This window comes from Sinocyclocheilus rhinocerous, unplaced genomic scaffold (genome assembly GCF_001515625.1).
Source record: "Sinocyclocheilus rhinocerous isolate Xijiao unplaced genomic scaffold, SAMN03320098_v1.1 scaffold259, whole genome shotgun sequence".
NCBI lineage: Eukaryota > Metazoa > Chordata > Actinopteri > Cypriniformes > Cyprinidae > Sinocyclocheilus > Sinocyclocheilus rhinocerous.
This window is the reverse complement of record NW_015635083.1, coordinates 213,607-235,159: the sequence shown is the minus strand read 5'-3', so window position 1 is coordinate 235,159 and position 21,553 is coordinate 213,607. Positions and strand designations below refer to the sequence as shown.

Sequence of the window (21,553 nt, the reverse complement as noted above, 5' to 3'; positions counted from 1 at the left end):
AACGCACTGGATAGCTGGCTAATCAGAGCACACCTCGCTTTTCAGACCGATTAGTTTTGTAAAAATCGACGCGTTTCAGAAAGGCGGGGCATAGAGGAGAAACAATAATGTACAGTATGTGGAAAAGAATGTGTTTTTTTAATCTTAAACCGCATAAACACATTTCATTACACCAAATACACAAAATAATGTTCTTTTTAGCAGCATCATATGACCCCTTTAAAGTATAAGTGACAGAGTCATGTGATTGAAATATGTAGACATTTTAATGATGTGTATACTTAAAAGGAAGTGTTATAGTGCCAAGCCCTCCATAAAACTAAACAAGAATCAGAATCAGAATTAGCTTTATTCGCCAAGTGTGTGCAAACACACAAGGAATTTGTTGTGGTTTTTTAAGAAGCTCTTGGTACATACATGCATACATACATACATACATACATACATATCTGACATGAGAACAGAAACATTTAAATAAGACTTAACAATAAATAATAATGTATATGAATCTGGAACAGAAGATGTATGTACAGATCTGTGCATTATTTACTCTATATATACAGCTGTATAGAAAATATGCATATGTATTTACATAGTACTTGAGAGAGAGGCAATAATTAGAGATGGAGAATGAATGAATTAAAGGCATGAAATACAGAACACAGGTCATAATTCTTATCTGATTTGCTGGCTGACCCAAACCAGACAGTTATAGAAGAGCATAAATACGTGCTTTAAATAAATAAATATGTCCTTTAGTTATGACTATTTCATTTATTCACTATACTATTGTTTATAGCCTAAGTTTAGCTTTTAAGTTCTGACGCTTTTATTTTGGCTTCAGAATTCATAAAAGTTATAATATTTTGTGAAGATAATCTTGATGGACAAAACGTGTAAGTTTCATGAGCTATGATTAAACACGGAGCTTATTTTTTGCGATAATCCAAAAGCCTATGGAAAAATCCCATTGGCTTTTTGTCGAGGGAACCAGTGTCATGCTAACCCAGTTAACAATTTGATCTCACAGTGATCTCCCCATGAGCTTCCATCTTTTTCCTACCCAGGTTATTTAATTATTTGTCTGGCAACATTGGTATAAAGTTCAGCACTGATTTGCGATTAGTAATTATTATGATGTATAGCTTGTTACCACCCATGATCAACCCCCTTATTTATTGTTTGAGAACAGAAGAGGTCAAAAAGTTACTAAGTAGACAATTTCAAAAGAAACACATTGGTATTCCTTTACGGTCGATCTGATGTGCTTTATTTAATGAGGTGGCCAAACTGTTGCCGTTGTAATAAGGTCCTCAACACTAGATATCTCTATATTACAAAACATGCACCATATTCCATTAAGAGTTAATGGACTAGACTGAATGCCAAGAACACTAATATGTCTTTTTTTGAAGGGCTCCTGAAAATTGATTTTATTTTCATTAAATTAAGAATTTTTTTTGCACCTTCTGCTATAACATTACTTACAGTGCTAATATTATATTATAGACAATATGGTAGTTTTATTATGATAATTTATGCAATAGGTAGGCCTAAAATGACTTTTTCCACTCTGCTGCTCAAATATACTTTAATTAATCGTATACATCATATAAATGCATATAAATTCATTATGTAATGTTATACAAATATAAAGATAAAAAATGTGAATGATATGCCATATCGTTATGGTTCAGGATGACCTCTCTGAGCAGTTCTAATTTTGTCTGAACACCCAATTTTTGCTACAAATGGAACACAAATTATTTTATCTTAGTTGCTGTTAATGTTGCAGAGAAAACTGGCTTCTGTTGTTGAACATGTTGTAATTGTTGATTATATTTTTTGTCATAGTTTAGGAAATTCTAGGTGTACACGACAAACTTTAGCGCAGCACTTCAGAAAACTCTATGTAAATAAACCAGAAAACTGTAACGAGTGAGAATGCCAGCATTTTATTGTGCACTGGAAAAGTTTTTCATTTGCACATAAGAGTATTTTAAGTTTTTTCTTTTCTTTTTTCAGTGAATGTCACTTTAAAGACTCTATACTTTCATTCGTTACATGATAAAGCACTGTCACCATTATACTGATGGATAAAATTGGATGCCCCATGCTACTCGATGCAACTCTCACACATAGCCGTTTGGAAATAACAGGGGAGCTTGCCAATTGTGTTAATAAAAAGGTTCAAAACCTCTTGCAACAACCTGAATCATTTGTGTGTTCCTTCTAACTGTACAGTGCTGCTCAGTATTGTCAGAAAATATGTATTTTGAAAATATAGTGAAGTAAAAAAGATTTTAAGTCGATTTCAGAAGAGGAAAATTGCCATGTCTTTACATTTGCTCTGATCTGCTATATTTAATAAGTTAGACCACAATGTTGCAGAAAAAAGTGGCTTATGCTGAACATAGTTATATGCATTTAATATTTATACACTGTAAGTTAACATTTGCAGGGAAAAAAAGAGAATTTTTTTTTCTGAATACTGATTAAAAAGTTCTGAATGCGCACCAGACAACTACATATACATTTTTTGTATGCATGTCAAAGTCTCACCTTGTTTCTCTGCAAATCCAACTTTAGGAACTCTGTACTTATAGTATGTACTTTATTCAATAATACTTCCAATGTCACCATTTTACTGATAGATAAAATTGGGATTCACTGTTCTTCTCAATGCAGCTCCCACACTTAGGCAGGAAATGATAACATCAACAGCAAAAGCAGGACAGAATATTTTTCACATTGTTATTCAATACACCACACATCTGCTGCAATATGCACCAGAATCTAATTATCTAATTTTATCTGAAATAAAATGAATCTAGCATTAAATGTAGTTCCTATTAAATGCCTAAAAGATGTAGTCCCGCCTCAATTTTTTTCCAAAAATTAAAATAAAGTCATTATTTTTATGTAATGTATTGAATTGTATGTATACTGTTATTTTTGTAGCTGCAGAGCACAAGCTGTATGGCTTTTTTATCTCTCCTCTAGCGATAGCTACATTACTTAGCCATTCCTTTTCCCATTTTTTAGTCTTAGTCTAGTCTTTCCGTGTTGCCTTGTTGTCTGTTTCCTGACCTTCTGCCTGTGTTTATTGGATTACCCCTCTTGTCAAGCCCTCTGGTTACTGTTCGCCGATCGTAGACCCACGCTAGCCCAAGGAATATTCTTTGTCTTGCCTGTGCCATACCTGTTTGCTGTTGTTCGACCCTGCCTGTGTTTTTTGACCACATCTCTTGTGAATAAAAGCTTGCTGTAACGCCACACCAGCAGAAGGAGCCCTCGCCTGAGTACTGACTGTGTACCGCTCATATCGTTCATTTCCTGTTTGATCAGTATTTAGCAAGGACCTGTGTGTTTGCTCATTGCGAAGTATTGCCAGTTTACCTGCCTTACCAAGCGTTTCCATTGTTTTCTGCCTGCCTATTCTGTGTATGATTCTGCCCCCGCACTAGATTACGCTCACAAAATGGCGGCGACAGATGAGCCTGATCGCAAAATGGCGGACACAACAGCGCCCCGTTATGTGACAGTTGATCGTCATAAGCCAAGTCAAGTAACAGTTGATCGTCATGAGTCAAGTCAAGTCACAATTGATCCTCCTGAGTCAAGTCAACTCACAGCAGATCTTCCTGAGGCAAGTCAAGTCACAGTTGATCGTCATAAGTCAAGTCAAGTCACAGTTGATCGTCATGAGTCAAGTCAAGTCACAATTGATCTTCCTGAGTCAAGTCTAGTCACAGCTGATCATAATGAGCCTAGTCTCGTCACAGCTGATCGTCATGAGTCAAGTCAAGTCACAATTGATCTTCCTGAGTCAAGTCTAGTCACAGCTGATCATAATGAGCCTAGTCTCGTCACAGCTGATCGTCATGAGTCAAGTCAAGTCATGTTTTATGCCCATATTTGGTTTTTCTTGTTCCTATTCCCATTTAGTTCTATTGATCCCAGGTGTGTTCCATTAGTTTCTTTTCATATAAAGTGTGTTTTGCCCCTTGTTTCCTGTCCGCTGTCGAATGTCATTTCGTGTCCTCAGTGTATCCTGTGTCTCTGTATTCCCAGCTTTTGTTTATTCAATCTTTGAAATTTACTTTATTCCTCGTCTCCACGTTCGTTCCTGTGGTCCCAGTGTGTGTGTCGTGACAGTATTATTCATTATGATTTTATTTTGAACTATCCCAGTTTGGTTAATATACTGAAGCCACACAAATACTGACATTGGGCAAGAGCTGTGCAAAATCCTGTCTCCATTGGAAGGCCTTGATAGTTCTGCTTTTATGAATGCAAGCAATTTTAAATATGAGTGTTCTCTCAAATTAGAGAAAATATTTGTTGTATTAATGTATATAAATATTTTACTGTGTAATTATGCGGCTGTTGTAAAGAATTCAGTTCACAAATGGTGAAAGACATTGTAATCACACAACGGCTTTGGGATTGGGAGATTTTGTGGAATTTAGATTGAGTAGCCTGACAGTGGGATGCCACAAGGTGGTTACAGTCCATGTTATTATTATTATTATTACCAAGTAAATGATCAATTTCTTTATTGTCTAGGCCTATATAGAGGCATTTTGTGTGGTGGCATTACTACGGAGAAAGGGCCAGCCTAATAAATAAAATAAAAATAAAAATCAAATTGAATAGTTCAAGGTAAATCTGAAAGATAACAGCTCTTTTTGATAATGGAGAATCATAGAAGTCATGTCAAAAATGATGCAATGCAACTGAATTATTAAGATTAAGTTGTTTAAATTAAAGCAGTTTCATTTAAAACAGTTTTAACATTTTGCACAGCATCAATAAACAGGGTGCAATTTATGAAGGGTTTCGGGAGGTTCTGACCCATAGATATGTTTAGATGGATGCCTTATTAGTGACTGTTTCTATGGAACATTATACGTTAGTCATCCGCCATATTGGAACAGTCAAAGCCATTCTGTGAGCTCATGACAGTAAGTTGACTGTGCGCAATGTTGTGACGTTGGAAAACTTAAAGGGGTCATATGATGCGATTTCAAGTTTTCCTTTCTCTTTGGAGTGTTACAAGCTGATTGTGCATAGATAAGATCCCTGAAGTTGCAAAGACTAGAGTCTCAAAACCAAAGAGATATTCTTTATCAAAGTTATCTGACTCATGTGTTAAAGCAGGGGAATAGTGTTTATAGTTCAGCAAAATGGGTGTGCTTTTTGAAAAATGGCGTTATGGTTTTGAAATTTTAGTTTCAAAAGCCTGGTTATAGTGTTTTAGCAATCGAGAAAAACTGTAAAAATAAGTTTGAAAAAGTTGTCGGGAGCATGGTGGTGGTGACACTGAAGGCAAGCAACCGTGGAGGTGTAGTTATAGCCTAAGTTTAGCTTTTAAGTTCTGACGCTTTTATTTTGGCTTCAGAATTCATAAAAGTTATATTATTTTGTCAAGATTATCTTGATGGACAAAAACGTGTAACTTTCATGAACTATGGTTGAACACAGAGCATATCATGCTTTTAAAATTCTTCATAAATTATTACACTGTTGGATCCTATACTGTATAATCAAAGAGCTATTATAATTACAAACTTTAAATTAATAACTTCTCACAAAGACTACATAATGAATCTGGGTGAAGATTGTGTTGTTATCATCAATAACAAACTGATATCACCTGGTTGCAGTCTCTGTTTAGATATTCCTTGCCATAACAAATGTGCTTTACAAACACAGTTACAGCAGCCCAAAAAAAATATTGCCTAATGTTATAAAGTCAAGGGTCAAGAGCCCAACTAAAGCAAACACTAATCACCTTGATGGTAGCGTCAAATGAAACAAAACATCATCATCTAAATCTCTGTTAATTCTCAATAAGCGCTTTTGTAGATGTCTGACAGAAATAAAGTCAGTCTGGTTAATAATGAGTGAAGCTGGTGATGCTTTTTGTGGAGTTGTTTAATCATTCTCTGCTGAGATCACGAAAGATTTAAAGGGGTCATATAATGCTATTTCAATTTTTCCTTTCTCCTTGGAGAGTTACAAGCTCTTGATGCATAAAGAAGATCTGTAAATTTGCAAAGACTAAAGTCTCAAATCCAAAGAGATATTCTTTATAAAAGTTAAGAGTCAGCCACACCTACCTAAAACGGCTCGTTCTAACACGCCCCCACATATCTACGTTTTTCAGACTGATGAGCTTTGTAAAAATCGACGCGTTTCAGAAAGGCGGGGCATAGAGGAGAAACAATAATGTACAGTATGTGGAAAATAATGTGTTTTTTGAACCTTAAACCGCATAAACACATTTCATTACACCAAATACACAAAATAAGGTTCTTTTTAGCAGCATCATATGACCCCTTTAATGTCTTTTGTATTTCAGTTGATTTCATTGAAGTCTGTGTCTGGAAGTCAGTTGTATGTTTGGAGAAGGTTCTTATAACAAAATACTGTTAGCTGAGTGTGCACTCATACTGTGAGAGCACTGTGATATCACTGTGATAGTATTGAGAAACAGGATATAGAAAGTCTCCTTGGTGACCGATATTTGAACTGCCTCCTCTCAACCTGCTCAACATTTTGAAGTTACAATGAGCTCACATATTACTCACACTGTGAGTATCACAGTATGAGAATGGTGTGATGTCACTGTGATCATCGCATGATCTCACGTGTTGACTGGGAACAGCCGATCCGCCTACAAAGTGATGTCATAGTTCCCCCACTCTATTGCATGGCTGGAAATACCTCTCAGCCAATAAGATTCGAAGGCCAGTGTTTTATTTTATTTTATTCTATTTTAGTGAAAACTATTAGAAGTGTTTTAAAAATTATAAATCAAATATAATTTGCACCCCTTTATATTTATGTTTATTATTATTGTTATTTAAAAGAAGACAAGTCAATAGCTGTACTTTTGCATCTGGTTTACTTTTTTTTGTAAATGTAAAGATTTAGAGGTTAGAGAACTACATGGCAATTTTGTCACTGTCCCTGGAGGAACTATGTCATTTGCGTCTCAGGCCATTGTCTTCATAATTTGTCAGATATAAACAGACACATCACCAGCACATCTCATTGTAAAGGGACAGAATGTGCTTTGACAGTAGCCTGTGAAAGAAGTGTGGCAGGTTTGCTTCTCTTTATCCATACACATTTTTTTAAACTATAAAGTTATTGCTATTATTATAGTTATAGTATATTATTATAATATTAAATGGAATATTTTCTACATACAGAAAAAAGACCCATATTGAGGGACTGATATTCATCATGTCAGTGGGAAACATCAGCTTTATAAAGGATTTTGTGATAGTTGGCTTTCCTGGACTCCAGCCTCATTACTATGGACTTGTTTCAGCACTTCTATTTTTTGTTTATGTGTTTACATTGGTGGGAAATGCTTTATTTTTTATGTTGTTTGTAACGACTAAGAGCCTTCAGAAACCTGTTTACTATTTCATTATAAATCTAGTCGTGTGTGATGTACTATTCAGCACCACAACATTACCGAAAATAATCAGCAGGTACTGGTTTCAAGATGGAACCATTTCATTCTTGGGTTGTTTTGTGCAAATGTTTTTTGTGCATTATTTTGGCAGTGTATGTTCAGTTATTCTGGCAGTAATTGCTATAGACCGCTATGCAGCAATTTGTTACCCGCTTCAATATCATAGCATCATGACAAACCAAAATGTACTCATTCTGTTCTTTGGCTCTTGGATTTTGGGTTTGCTAGGCCCCGTGGCAATGGTCATTCGAGCTTATCCTCTCCCTTACTGTGCAGAAAACACAATTATACACTGTTACTGTGATCATGTTTCAATCACAACACTGGCATGCATAGACAGATCACTATATAGTATTCCAGCCCTCATCTATGCCTTTGCAATACTGTTGGTGCCCTTTGCTGTTATTATATTCTCTTACTGCTCTATCTTTCTAGCAGTTATGCAGATTTCAGGTACTCAAGGAAAGATGAAGACTTTCTCCACCTGCAGTCCTCAGCTCATCATAATTGCTCTCTTTTTCCTACCCAGGTTATTTAATTATTTGTCTGGCAACATTGGTATAAAGTTCAGCACTGATTTGCGATTAGTAATTATTATGATGTATAGCGTGTTGCCACCCATGATCAACCCCCTTATTTATTGTTTGAGAACAGAAGAGGTCAAAAAGTTACTAAGTAGACAATTTCAAAAGAAACACATTGGTATTCCTTTACGGTCGATCTGATGTGCTTTATTTAATGAGGTGGCCAAACTGTTGCCGTTGTAATAAGGTCCTCAACACTAGATATCTCTATATTACATTAGAAGTGTTTGAAGTGTTTTAAAAATTATAAATCAAATATAATTTGCACCCCTTTATATTTATGTTTATTATTATTGTTATTTAAAAGAAGACAAGTCAATAGCTGTACTTTTGCATCTGGTTTACTTTTTTTTGTAAATGTAAAGATTTAGAGGTTAGAGAACTACATGGCAATTTTGTCACTGTCCCTGGAGGAACTATGTCATTTGCGTCTCAGGCCATTGTCTTCATAATTTGTCAGATATAAACAGACACATCACCAGCACTAAAGGGACAAAAGGGACAGAATGTGCTTTGACAGTAGCCTGTGAAAGAAGTGTGGCAGGTTTGCTTCTCACACATTTTTCACATTTTTTTAAACTATAAAGTTATTGCTATTATTATAGTTATAGTCTATTATTATAATATTAAATGGAATATTTTCTACATACAGAAAAAAGACCCATATTGAGGGACTGATATTCATCATGTCAGTGGGAAACGTCAGCTTTATAAAGGATTTTGTGATAGTTGGCTTTCCTGGACTCCAGCCTCATTACTATGGACTTGTTTCAGCACTTCTATTTTTTGTTTATGTGTTTACATTGGTGGGAAATGCTTTATTTTTTATGTTGTTTGTAACGACTAAGAGCCTTCAGAAACCTGTTTACTATTTCATTATAAATCTAGTCGTGTGTGATGTACTATTCAGCACCACAACATTACCGAAAATAATCAGCAGGTACTGGTTTCAAGATGGAACCATTTCATTCTTGGGTTGTTTTGTGCAAATGTTTTTTGTGCATTATTTTGGCAGTGTATGTTCAGTTATTCTGGCAGTAATTGCTATAGACCGCTATGCAGCAATTTGTTACCCGCTTCAATATCATAGCATCATGACAAACCAAAATGTACTCATTCTGTTCTTTGGCTCTTGGATTTTGGGTTTGCTAGGCCCCGTGGCAATGGTCATTCGAGCTTATCCTCTCCCTTACTGTGCAGAAAACAGAATTATACACTGTTACTGTGATCATGTTTCAGTCACAACACTGGCATGCATAGACAGATCACTATATAGTATTCCAGCCCTCATCTATGCCTTTGCAATACTGTTGGTGCCCTTTGCTGTTATTATATTCTCTTACTGCTCTATCTTTCTAGCAGTTATGCAGATTTCAGGTACTCAAGGAAAGATGAAGACTTTCTCCACCTGCAGTCCTCAGCTCATCATAATTGCTCTCTTTTTCCTACCCAGGTTATTTAATTATTTGTCTGGCAACATTGGTATAAAGTTCAGCACTGATTTGCGATTAGTAATTATTATGATGTATAGCTTGTTACCACCCATGATCAACCCCCTTATTTATTGTTTGAGAACAGAAGAGGTCAAAAAGTTACTAAGTAGACAATTTCAAAAGAAACACATTGGTATTCCTTTACGGTCGATCTGATGTGCTTTATTTAATGAGGTGGCCAAACTGTTGCCGTTGTAATAAGGTCCTCAACACTAGATATCTCTATATTACAAAACATGCACCATATTCCATTAAGAGTTAATGGACTAGACTGAATGCCAAGAACACTAATATGTGCACCTTCTGCTATAACATTACTTACAGTGCTAATATTATATTATAGACAATATGGTAGTTTTATTATGATAATTTATGCAATAGGTAGGCCTAAAAGGACTTTTTCCACTCTGCTGCTCAGATATACTTTAATTAATCGTATACATCATATAAATGCATATAAATTCATTATGTAATGTTATACAAATATAAAGATAAAAAATGTGAATGATATGCCATATCGTTATGGTTCAGGATGACCTCTCTGAGCAGTTCTAATTTTGTCTGAACACCCAATTTTTGCTACAAATGGAACACAAATGATTTTATCTTAGTTTCTGTTAATGTTGCAGAGAAAACTGGCTTCTGTTATGTTGTAATTGTTGATTATATTCTTTGTCATAGTTTAGGAAATTCTATGTGTACACGACAAACTTTAGCGCAGCATATCAGAAAACTCTATGTAAATAAACCAGAAAACTGTAACGAGTGAGAATGCCAGCATTTTCTTGTGCACTGGAAAAGTTTTTCATTTGCACATAAGAGTATTTTAAGTTTTTTCTTTTCTTTTTTCAGTGAATGTCACTTTAAAGACTCTATACTTTCATTCGTTACATGATAAAGCACTGTCACCATTATACTGATGGATAAAATTGGATGCCCCATGCTACTCGATGCAACTCTCACACATAGCCGTTTGGAAATAACAGGGGAGCTTGCCAATTGTGTTAATAAAAAGGTTCAAAACCTCTTGCAACAACCTGAATCATTTGTGTGTTCCTTCTAACTGTACAGTGCTGCTCAGTATTGTCAGAAAATATGTATTTTGAAAATATAGTGAAGTAAAAAAGATTTTAAGTCGATTTCAGAAGAGGAAAATTGCCATGTCTTTACATTTGCTCTGATCTGCTATATTTAATAAGTTAGACCACAATGTTGCAGAAAAAAGTGGCTTATGCTGAACATAGTTATATGCATTTAATATTTATACACTGTAAGTTAACATTTGCAGGGAAAAAAAGAGAATTTTTTTTTCTGAATACTGATTAAAAAGTTCTGAATGCGCACCAGACAACTACATATACATTTTTTGTATGCATGTCAAAGTCTCACCTTGTTTCTCTGCAAATCCAACTTTAGGAACTCTGTACTTATAGTATGTACTTTATTCAGTAATACTGATAATAATTTACTGATAGATAAAATTGGGATTCACTGTTCTTCTCAATGCAGCTCCCACACTTAGGCAGGAAATGATAACATCAACAGCAAAAGCAGGACAGAATATTTTTCACATTGTTATTCAATACACCACACATCTGCTGCAATATGCACCAGAATCTAATTATCTAATTTTATCTGAAATTAAATGAATCTAGCATTAAATGTAGCTCCTATTAAATGCATAAAAGATGTAGTCCCGCCTCAGAGGTCTCAACCCTTTGTGGCAGTTATGCGAATTTCAAGCACTCAAGGAAGGATGAAGACTTTCTCCACCTGCAGTCCTCAGCTCATCATAATTGCTCTCTATTTTCTACCCAGGTGTCTTATTAATTGTTTGGCAACATTGGGGTAAAGTACAGTACAGATTTGCGATTACTCATTGTCATGATGTATAACCTACTACCACCTATGATCAACCCCCTCATTTATTGTTTGAGAACAGAAGAGGTAAAAAAGATTTTAAAAAGACCATTTCAAAAGAAACCAATTGGCATTCATTTACAGTTGCTATAACATGCTTTATGAATTGAGTTGGACAAACTGTAGTCAAGCTCTAGATTATATCCCAATATCTATAAACAAGAAGCAGATTCCAGTAAGTGTTGAAAATGGATTTGACAGTTCTAATCAGTCTGGGTACTCGTATCATATTAATTATGTCAACCCAATGATTCACAGACTAAAGAAATCAAAGATGTATTGACAGAAAAAAAGATAAGAATAATATAGTCCATGTACATTGTAGTTGGCTTTTTCTATTGCGCTCTACTTTATTTCCCAGTTAATTGTTTGTCCTAAATGTTAGTTTCGAGGTTATGGATATTATGCAGTACAGTTGTTCTTATGTTTCAGTCGATTCTTTTCAAAATTTTCCTTCTTCATATTGACTCATATTATAGTTGCAAAAATGCTAACATAAGGCCAAACTGTGTATTTCTCAGACTTTGTTCAATGTCTCATGTTGTGTTTTCCTCCCATATGTGCTCCAGGTTAATGTTTATGCCCATATTTGGTTTTTCTTGTTCCTATTCCCATTTAGTTCTATTGATCCCAGGTGTGTTCCATTAGTTTCTTTTCATATAAAGTGTGTTTTGCCCCTTGTTTCCTGTCCGCTGTCGAATGATAACAGCTCTTTTTGATAATGGAGAATCATAGAAGTCACGTCAAAAATGATGCAATGCAACTGAATTATTAAGATTAAGTTGTTTAAATTAAAGCAGTTTCATTTAAAACAGTTTTAACATTTTGCACAGCATCAATAAACAGGGTGCAATTTATGAAGGGTTTCGGGAGGTTCTGACCCATAGATATGTTTACGTAGATGCCTTATTAGTGACTGTTTCTATGGAACATTATACGTTAGTCATCCGCCATATTGGAACAGTCAAAGCCATTCTGTGAGCTTATGACAGCAAGTTGACTGTGCGCAATGTTGTGACGTTGGAAAACTTAAGTAATTTACTTATTAAAACTTTGACTATGGTTAAAAGTCAAATAAACTGTAACTTAGGCCTAATGTTCACATTGCAGTTTAGCCTGTGGTAGGCCTACTGAAAATGGTATTGAATATTAATATTTTTCAATGTATTATATCAAAGTTACAAATTCAAGTTTTGTGACAACACTAATGGCAAGGACTCAAGCATGTTAGTGTCAAAGAAACCAAACTGTTCATAAGATAATCATGAATGAATGAGACAGCAGAAACTCCAAACAACACGTCAATTTGTGGGAGGTGCCTTTAGTCTTTATTAGTCTTGCTAAACGGTGACTGTGTATAGCACTGTTAGATGGACGCACAGAGAGAAAGGCATTTTTGTTTGTGGATTAATACAGTTAGTGATTGTGAATCTTCTCCATCAAACTCAAAATAATGCCATTTTAATTGATTATGCCAATTACATCAGAATAGTTTACATGGAGGTAATGTATGTGAATGATATATTATCAATATAATCTGTGAAGAATTTTATAACAACAGCGATTGTTGCAGACATTGAAATGTAAACTTTTATATGTTGTTTTATTTTGCATTGACAGTCAAATGCTTGTGTAATTGTCATTGCTTTTTAAAATTCTTTTTATATTTCTGTGAATTTGTATCAGGTAACTCCAAAGCCGTTCTAGAGTCATGACTCCCACAAATGTCACTGTCTTTACTGAATTCTACCTGCTGGGATTTCCAGGACTCCATCCACAGTATTATGGAGCCGTGGGAACCCTTTTGTTCTTTGTCTACTTGACACTAGCAGGAGGAAATTTCTTTATCATTTCATTTATTGCTTATGAGAGAAGCCTTCAGAAACCTACCTATTTAATCTTCTGTAATCTTGCAGTGTCTGATCTTGCTTTTGGAACCATCACGCTGCCTAAAGCCATTGCAAAATACTTTTTCAATAGCAGTGAGATACCATTTTATAGCTGCTTTGTGCAGATGTTTTTGGTTCACTACTTAGGGACTATTAACTCTTTCCTAATGCTATTAATGGCCATTGATCGGTTTGTTGCAGTGTGTAACCCACTGAGATACTGTGTCCTTATTACAAATAAGGCTATTTTATTGGCATGTGCAGTGATTTGGATCATCAGTAGTTCATGGCTGACAGTCATTGTTTATCATGCCTTCGATGAGCCCTACTGTGATTCTAATGTAATAACCCAAAATTACTGTGACCAAAATTCGATAATTAAACTGTCTTGTGGAGATGTAAGACAGAAAAAGTTTTTTTCATTTTCATGTGCTATGTTTGTTCTTTTGGGCCCTTTGATTTTTATTATATTTTCTTTTATTGCTATCATCACGTCTGTTTTCAAAATCTCAGATGTTCAGGCCCGTTATAAAACATTCTCAACTTGCACTCCTCAACTATTTATCATTGGTCTGTACTATGTGCCCAGATGTGTTGTTTATGTGCATGATGTGACAATAGCGATCTCACCTGGCATTCGGGTTATGTTAATCATGTGGTACAGTCTTCTCCCACCTGTTGTCAATCCAGTGATTTACTGCTTCAGAACCAAAGAAATCAAAGATGCATTAAAGAAAAAAATTAGAGATAGGAAAGTGAACATGCAGATATGATGCGCTAAAAATATTGAAATTGCTTTAATACAGTAGAGTGCATTGTTTACACTTTGCCCTGTTTATGTATTTATATAATTGTAATTCTGGCTGTTCTTACACATAATGAGAATCAATGACATATTTGTGAAATAATGAATATTTTCCCTGATGTACAAACTCATTTTTTTCAGTAAGTATATTTTATTGCCCTCTTTTTTCTTTTTCTTTCTTTGCATATAAGGTGTAGATACTACACAGAGAACTCCCTCAGTTGTATAGTTTAGTTATGATCTTCATTTAATTCGAAGGTATCTTTCATTCATGAAATGTTCTAACATATTTACTCATCTACTCAACTATTAATAGTCAAGTCATTATCAGGTATTATATTGTACAATATAGTGAAAGAGACCTGAAGGTGAACGTGGAAATTGGAATGAAATGTAAATTAATAGCTAATGCAATTTCTGTTCCTGCCTTGGAATATGCCTAAAAATAAAGTGTACTGCTTCTGTAAATATATTCTTCTATCATGGGACATGCATATATACATTCAACACATTAAGTGTATGTACAGTGTAGGCACGGGTTTTTATTAAAACAGTGAAACTGTAAGGCAGGATGATAAGATTTTCTTAAACACAAGATAATTTTGATAGTTGCCATAATTTCTGATCCAAACAATGTAGAAAATCCTAAAATTTGTATATGGAAGAGAAAGTGAGAGAGGGAGGGAAAGGCCAAATCCTCCATAACCAACTTAGTCACACATAATCATGCTTTATTATGTATATAGTATACTACTGTACTTGGCATTAAGAAGCTAATGACTTTTAGTTTTTTATTTGTATAAACGGGTTCTCTGACAGGAAGACTGTAAGAATGGTTAGATGTTGCTGTATTTGGCTGAGCAGTGGTTTGGGTGGCCCGTCAATGTTTTAGATTTCTCTAATACATAGAATAAGTAAGCTTGACCAGAGTTCTTGTGGGGAGAAGAATTTATTGAAGGTAGCAGTGTAGCAGGTCTTCAACAGCGATGCTATCTTGTCGGTCTTCAAAATATTTTAACCCTTGTATGAGTCCTAGCTTCTCCCTAGATTCTCCACAGCTTCTCCATAGATAAGACAGAGAATGTGAGACAGAAAATGATTCCTGAAGATAAAAAGTCTACAAACAGTACATGCTGTTAGGACCTCCCACTGGAGATCCTGCAATCTACAAGAAGTTTCTGAGAAATGCTGTTCCTTTGTTATTCTAACTGAATGGACCATTTGGTTTACAACTTTACAGACAGTTTCTGTTGATTGCATCTGGGGCACAGCCACTATGTATCTGATGCATCTGACTAAAGATACACATAATCTTTCAGAATGAAAGAAGCAGCAAATTATTTATTCATGTATTTATTTTAGCCTGGCAGAACTGAAGTATGACTTATATACAACACATTTATATTCAATAAAACACACCACTGCAAACAATAACAATACATTTGCTATGTTCAGGGCCCTGTGGAGGCTTTCTAAAGTTACATGTGAAAGTTATATTACGTCAAGAGCTTAAGTGTATCTCGAGTGTGATCATTTAAAAGTAAACTTACCCGTAACGTATCAGAGGACACTGTATTAGTATGTTCATGTAAACTATCATTGTTTGAAAAAGATCATGTGCGTGTGTTTGGTCTTATTCTTTGCCCTTTTTCCCCCTTCTTTCTCACCTCACTCATATGTAAATGTTGTGTTTGCTGTGAAAACATTGTCTGTGCTAAAAGTATTAATGTCTATGCTGAAATCACAGTGCAGTATCCTTTAAATGTACACTGTTCGTCTGTGTATTATCTTTTGTAGATGTATTCATGAAGATTGTATTTCACTTTTTAGTTCTCCAGGTCGGGCAGCAATGACGGAACCTACCAAAACACAAACAGCACAACAGTCTTTGCCGAATTTGTTCTATAAGGTTTTCCTGGACTCCCTCCTGAATATTACAAACTTGTAGGAGCCTTGTTTTTCATCTTATACCTTCTTCTTGCAACTGGGAATAATTTCATTATTGTCTTTGTAATGTATGAGAAAAGCATTCAGAAACCAACCTACCTAATCTTCTGTAACCTCGCAATGGCAGATCTCGCACTTGGAACGACGACCTACCCAAGAGTCATTGCAATGTTCTGGATGGCTGACAAAATCATATCGTTCAACGCATGCTTCACGCAGATGTATTTTGTCCATTTTCTAGGAGCTACAATTTAATTTCTCATGGCACACTGATGGCTCCCGATCGATTCATAGCTATATGCAATCCGCTCAGATATCATGATATCAGATATCATATCACCCTGATTAAAAATTCAACTATTGCTGTTATGTGTGCATGTGTTTGGATAGCAAACATGCTGCAGTTAGTTGGAGTCACTCTCTTGGCCCTCAGTGTGAAATACTGTGGGTCAAATGTCATGCCTCATTGCTACTGTGATCATGTAACTACCATGAAAGTCACAACGACAGCCATCGCCATGTTTGTGCTGTGGGGTCCTTTATGTTTCATCGTATTTTCTTATGTCGTTATCATCATCTCTGTCTTGAAAATTTCTAATTCTGAGGGACGTTATAAAATATTCTCCACATGCACCCCACAGTTACTGATCATGTCTTTATTATTTACCTAGAACTTTTGTGTATATGACACACGTTGCTGGTTATGAGTTCAGTACTGATATCCTGGTTTCCATGATGTACAGTCTTGTCCCTGCTGTTATCAACCCATTTATATATTGCTTCAGGACTAAAGAGAAAGAAAAAACAGGTTGGAGGTAATGCAAAGGTCAATCTTAGTTAAAAAGAAACTAACTGGTCCAGTGTTGTTGAATACTATATTCATGGCCTCTAAGTGCCATCTGGAATTTTCTTCTAAAATGAGCTTTTTTCTCAGGCTCCTATGTTTATGTTGTTATTTCGCTTTACAGTTTTTCTCAGTCGCTTTAGTGCATTTCTCAAATCATCCTTAATATTTGCAAAGAAGTATGTGCATTTCTCAAAACAATTCATACAAACAGCACCACACAATGGATTACCTGCAAAAGCCTGTAACTTACTCAAAATCTTTAGCTCATCTTTCAAAAGTAAGTAGTTATATCAATAAACATATCAGTGCCATCAGAATGAAAAGTCCATGTGTCACTGTTCACAAACAAGATAGTCAAAATGCTTAGTCATGTTGTCAATATAACAGTGCACTTTGTTAGTATTACCTGCTGTAAACTATGGCAACAGTTTGGATGACAGTTACTGTATTGAAATGCAGAAGGCTGCACGTCTGTATGCCATATCTCCATTTCAAAAGCACAAATTTACACATTACTGTATGTGGGATATTGATTGAAAGAGACTGGATAGGATTTACAGTTACACTTTTACTAGTGGTCTGACAAAACACACACACACACACACACACTGTCCCTAGACTTCTATTACTTTTATACTGACCAAACAATATTTTCTATCCCCTAACCCTAAACCTACCCCTTACAGAAAACCTGTTTGTATTGTTATACTTTCAGATAAACATCATTTACTATTTTAAATATATTTTTTCCCCCCTCGTCGGGACCGCAGGCCACTTAAACGTTCTTTTTTTCATTTACTTTGAAATGTGGTTCTTTGTTAAATAGTGTAAATGTTTACCATAATCCTTTTCCTGGATTGTTTCTTGCCATTCATTTGAACTTGAAAATAATCAGAAAGTTTATTTCTTTCGTTTATTAAAAGCATAACTAAGAAAACACATAAAATAAGTAAGAAATATTAAATATTTTAGACTATTATATGCTTCAGTATGCTAAGATGCAGCTAAAAGGATAATAGATCAAATAAAAATCCAATATAACTAATGTCCTAAAGGTGTTTTCCCTTGTTCTGCTTACAAGAACAATTTTGCTGTCTGAGTACTATATTAATACTATATTAGTACTTAGATGGCATCTTCTTCTGTTTTCCTCTGGCTGCCATTAATATAGTTTCTGCTAGACATTTTGTGTTTTCTGACTTCAAAGCATGTACAGGAAGGTAGCTAGGCTGCCCTTTTTATGACGTGCCCAAAATTATCATATCATATAATTCGTCATTTTGGAGTCGATTCAAACAAACCAATTATTTTGGAATGAATTATAGTTATTTCATTTGAATATTGACAAAGTGCTGGAATGGTTACACTGGCAGTCTCAAAGATGGAATTTTGAATTAACATTGGCCTATAATATTAATGATCCAATTAGAAAAATAATAAAAAATAATATCATGCTGGCAAACTAAAGTAATTTGACAGTCATGTGCGTTTCAAAATTTACTGAACCAGTAATTAAAATATAACCTAAATAAAGCCTTGTTATTTACTGGGGAAGCACATTTCACAAGCATATTCATCAAGTTGTATAGAATGAATGAATGAATGAATAAATGAACGAATGAAAAATCACTCCAGGTTTTTACAATGAATAACGAAATCACATGATCATGACAACTTCCTAAAAGTGATGGCATTGGCATATCTTTGTGCAGATTCAGTTGCTACATTTCATTTGGAACAACCCTTGGGACTGTTCTTCAAATAAAATTCACCTTTCACTGAAAGTGTTTCTCTGGTATAGGCAACATAACCAAATCACCTCTGATGTTATGTGGAAAGTCATAGAGCTGTTGCATACAAATAATTATATAGTCTATTTTGCAAAGTAACATAAATAAAATATGACGGCTTATTTGAAGAGCCCATCTAAGCACCAAACATACAGTATGACGTGTCTCATAATGTGTCTCTTGTGGCCGAGGGAAGAGTTCATAAACTGATGAGTGAATGAATTTCTGTCATTATAGAGGTGCACTGGGACAGAAGTTTCCCTTCCTCCAAATGTAAGACCTACTTAAGGTTACTGTGCAATGTTTATGAAGCATGCAGGCTAAAGAATTCATTTAACTTGATCATTTAACTTTATTTTATGAAACATGGGGCACATTCTGCTTGACTACCATATCATGGCCTTATGTATGAATTAATTATCTTTGCATATGATATCATATCATCGATATCCTGCTATTATCACAAACCAGCATACTGCATATGCGTGCACAGTGTGTTGGTTACTTATTTCAGGATTTTTACTATTACTTACTTACCAAACTGAAAAGCTTCCCTTTTGTACGACAAACGTAATAAATCAATGTTTCTGTGATTTCAATTCATTAGCTAAAATTGGCTGTGGAGACAAAACTGAGCTGAGGAGAAATGCTCTAGCCGTATCCTTGTTTGTTCTTTTAGGCCCGTTAATATTCATCATATTTTCATACATTGCCATCATCAGATCTGTTTTCAAACTCTCAAGTGTTCAGGCCCGATTTAAAACATTTTCCACATGCACCCCTCAGCTTTCAATCATATGCCTTTACTTTTTGCCTAGATGTACTGTGTATATATGTGACGTAACCACTGAAATACCTACAGGTGTTCGGATTATGCTTGTTATGTTCTACAGTATTCTACCGCCTGTTGTTAACCCAATGATTCACTGTTTGAGAACTCAGGAAATCAAGGCCGTCTTCATGAAGAGAATGAGAGGGAAAAAAGTCAACCTTCAGCTGAAAGCATCTTCATGTTGAGACAAAGATATATGCTTAATGAACCCTTATATCTGGTATGTTGTATATAATGCTTATTGTGATCAAATGTTGCAGTGTAAGGACATATTACATACTTTGTTGCATTTTTAACCATTTATTGACCATTTGTATTGCCTAATAAGAAACCAAAAACATATTTAGCAATGACATCTCAAAAATCACTCTTTACTGTCACTTTTCTGTGATTCTTTAAAACTATTTTCTTGAAATAAAAATAAATAAAAAAACATCTTTGACTATAGCTGCTTACTGTATCATAAATTGTAGCAACAAAAATTCCTCTGAACTATTACAATTTGCATTTAAAATGTAAATAGCAAATTAAAATGATATATTTATTTTTTATCTTGCTTATGAGTTTTTATAATTATTAATCTATTAATATGTTTATTGGGCAAATTAATAACCATTTCTCATTCATTTTTATTTTATCAGACACAAAATGTTCGCAGTCCAAAAAGTTCAGCTTTAAAACTAAAAGTCAGAATTGCACATGGCTTGTTAATTTTAACATCTGTGTTTAACAAATGTGATTTTATATTTTATATTTTTGTGTTATTTTTCTAGCTTTTACAAAATACAGTTATTTCATTCAGTATAAAAACACAATTCACCTCATCTTTGACATTTAAATGATTAGAAAACTCATAGTTCAGCTCCACAAAACCTATGGAATCAGCCATGATCTGAGAGTGTAGCAGATAAGCAGATGAAATGTTAAAGATCTGACAACAGATGGCGCCAATGTAACAAGATTATTATGCATTATACTATTGATGATTAAGTCACTATTGGTAAATTTACAATGTGCTTGCACATATGCCATTATAATTATAAATAGCATATTTACTCTTTTATTAATGTTCTTATGAAAGGAATGATTCATCAATATTTCACTGGTCCAATTTTAATAAGTGATTTAAAGTAGCCTATATGAATGATAAATAAACTGAGTACCTTGTTTTTAACATTATTTTCAAATGTTTTCCTCTTGATCGCTCTGAAAATCACAGTCATTTGGCTGATGGGTCGGTAAGCTGGCTATGTCCTCAAACACATCCGCATAGGTGTTAAAATGCACTCCTAGATTTAGGAGATTCTCAAGCTGCTGGATCCCGCCGGAGACAGAGGTGTTCGGGAGACTCTGGACGGAGGGGGTTGTGACCACATCTCTGAACGGTGAAGGGGCCTTCAGGATAAACTGTCCTCTGGACCAATCTGCAGCTGAAACAGTGGGGTGGGGTGGGGGAGTATCATAAGGTAAGAAATTAAAGGTCTTTTGTTTCCTTAAACACAGTGTGACATTTGGAAGGCTCTGGTGGTGGACAGAAATTAAATGAAGAAACTCCAGAAGAGCTACTTGTTTATTATTAATATTATTAAATTTTTTCTTAATTTGGTCCAACCACAAGATGTCACTATTCATTCAGTGCAATGTTGTGATTAACTAGATGAAAAACTTAACCTTTTGTTTGGTTTGCACATTTTTCTCTAGCATACAGAGATAATAAAAATAAGGCTGTCAGTTGTTAAAAAGTTGCATGATCTGCTGATTAATCAATATTTACTGTGAAAAAGTAACTAATTTAATCCTGACCCATGTGAATTTGAAAAAAAAAAAATTTATTAACTAAATGAACAATGAACAAAAAAACCTTAATTTGTTCAATTTTTACATTTAAGTTTAAGTTTCATTTAGTGTATATACTGTGTGTGTGTGTGTGTGTGTGTGTGTATATATATAT

At 34.7% G+C, this 21,553-nt stretch overlaps 6 protein-coding genes across 6 annotated transcripts in view; 5 read left to right on the top strand and 1 right to left on the bottom strand.

Annotated features, from left to right (window-relative positions):
• Window positions 1–1,263, top strand: part of LOC107746668 (olfactory receptor 2AT4-like) — a 9,895-nt gene extending 8,632 nt beyond the window's left edge. Inside the window, exon 2 of the mRNA XM_016560973.1 lies at window positions 1,068–1,263. Within this exon, the coding sequence (XP_016416459.1) occupies window positions 1,068–1,263 (196 nt within the window). The remainder of the gene's footprint in view (window positions 1–1,067) is intronic.
• A 5,994-nt stretch (window positions 1,264–7,257) lies between these two features.
• Window positions 7,258–8,220, top strand: LOC107746667 (olfactory receptor 10A5-like). Its single transcript, XM_016560972.1, has one exon. It carries the CDS (start codon window positions 7,258–7,260, stop codon window positions 8,218–8,220), a length of 963 nt encoding a protein of 320 aa, XP_016416458.1.
• Window positions 8,221–8,765: 545 nt separating this feature from the next.
• Window positions 8,766–9,728, top strand: LOC107746666 (olfactory receptor 10A6-like). The gene has a single exon (XM_016560971.1). The coding sequence runs from the start codon at window positions 8,766–8,768 to the stop codon at window positions 9,726–9,728; it is 963 nt and encodes a 320-aa protein (XP_016416457.1).
• A 3,475-nt stretch (window positions 9,729–13,203) lies between these two features.
• LOC107746700 (olfactory receptor 1-like) lies at window positions 13,204–14,154 on the top strand. Its single transcript, XM_016560995.1, has one exon. The coding sequence runs from the start codon at window positions 13,204–13,206 to the stop codon at window positions 14,152–14,154; it is 951 nt and encodes a 316-aa protein (XP_016416481.1).
• Window positions 14,155–14,844: 690 nt separating this feature from the next.
• On the top strand, window positions 14,845–16,952 carry LOC107746665 (olfactory receptor 2AT4). The gene is given in 4 exon segments (XM_074560205.1): window positions 14,845–14,856; window positions 16,017–16,400; window positions 16,403–16,782; window positions 16,784–16,952. Coding segments are annotated over 4 exon segments (945 nt in total).
• A 3,433-nt stretch (window positions 16,953–20,385) lies between these two features.
• LOC107746699 (protocadherin Fat 4) overlaps window positions 20,386–21,553 on the bottom strand; it is a 17,343-nt gene continuing 16,175 nt past the window's right edge. Inside the window, exons 17-18 of the mRNA XM_016560994.1 lie at window positions 20,766–21,026; window positions 20,386–20,475 (exon numbers count right to left, since the gene is read on the bottom strand). Coding sequence (XP_016416480.1) covers window positions 20,785–21,026 — 242 coding nt within the window. The 3' untranslated portion in view covers window positions 20,386–20,475; window positions 20,766–20,784. The remainder of the gene's footprint in view (window positions 20,476–20,765; window positions 21,027–21,553) is intronic.

Coding starts and splice junctions, on each gene's coding strand:
- LOC107746667 (XM_016560972.1), top strand. CDS start 7,258: ATGTCAGTGGGAAACATCAGCTTTATAAAGGATTTTGTGATAGTTGGC.
- LOC107746700 (XM_016560995.1), top strand. CDS start 13,204: ATGACTCCCACAAATGTCACTGTCTTTACTGAATTCTACCTGCTGGGA.
- LOC107746666 (XM_016560971.1), top strand. CDS start 8,766: ATGTCAGTGGGAAACGTCAGCTTTATAAAGGATTTTGTGATAGTTGGC.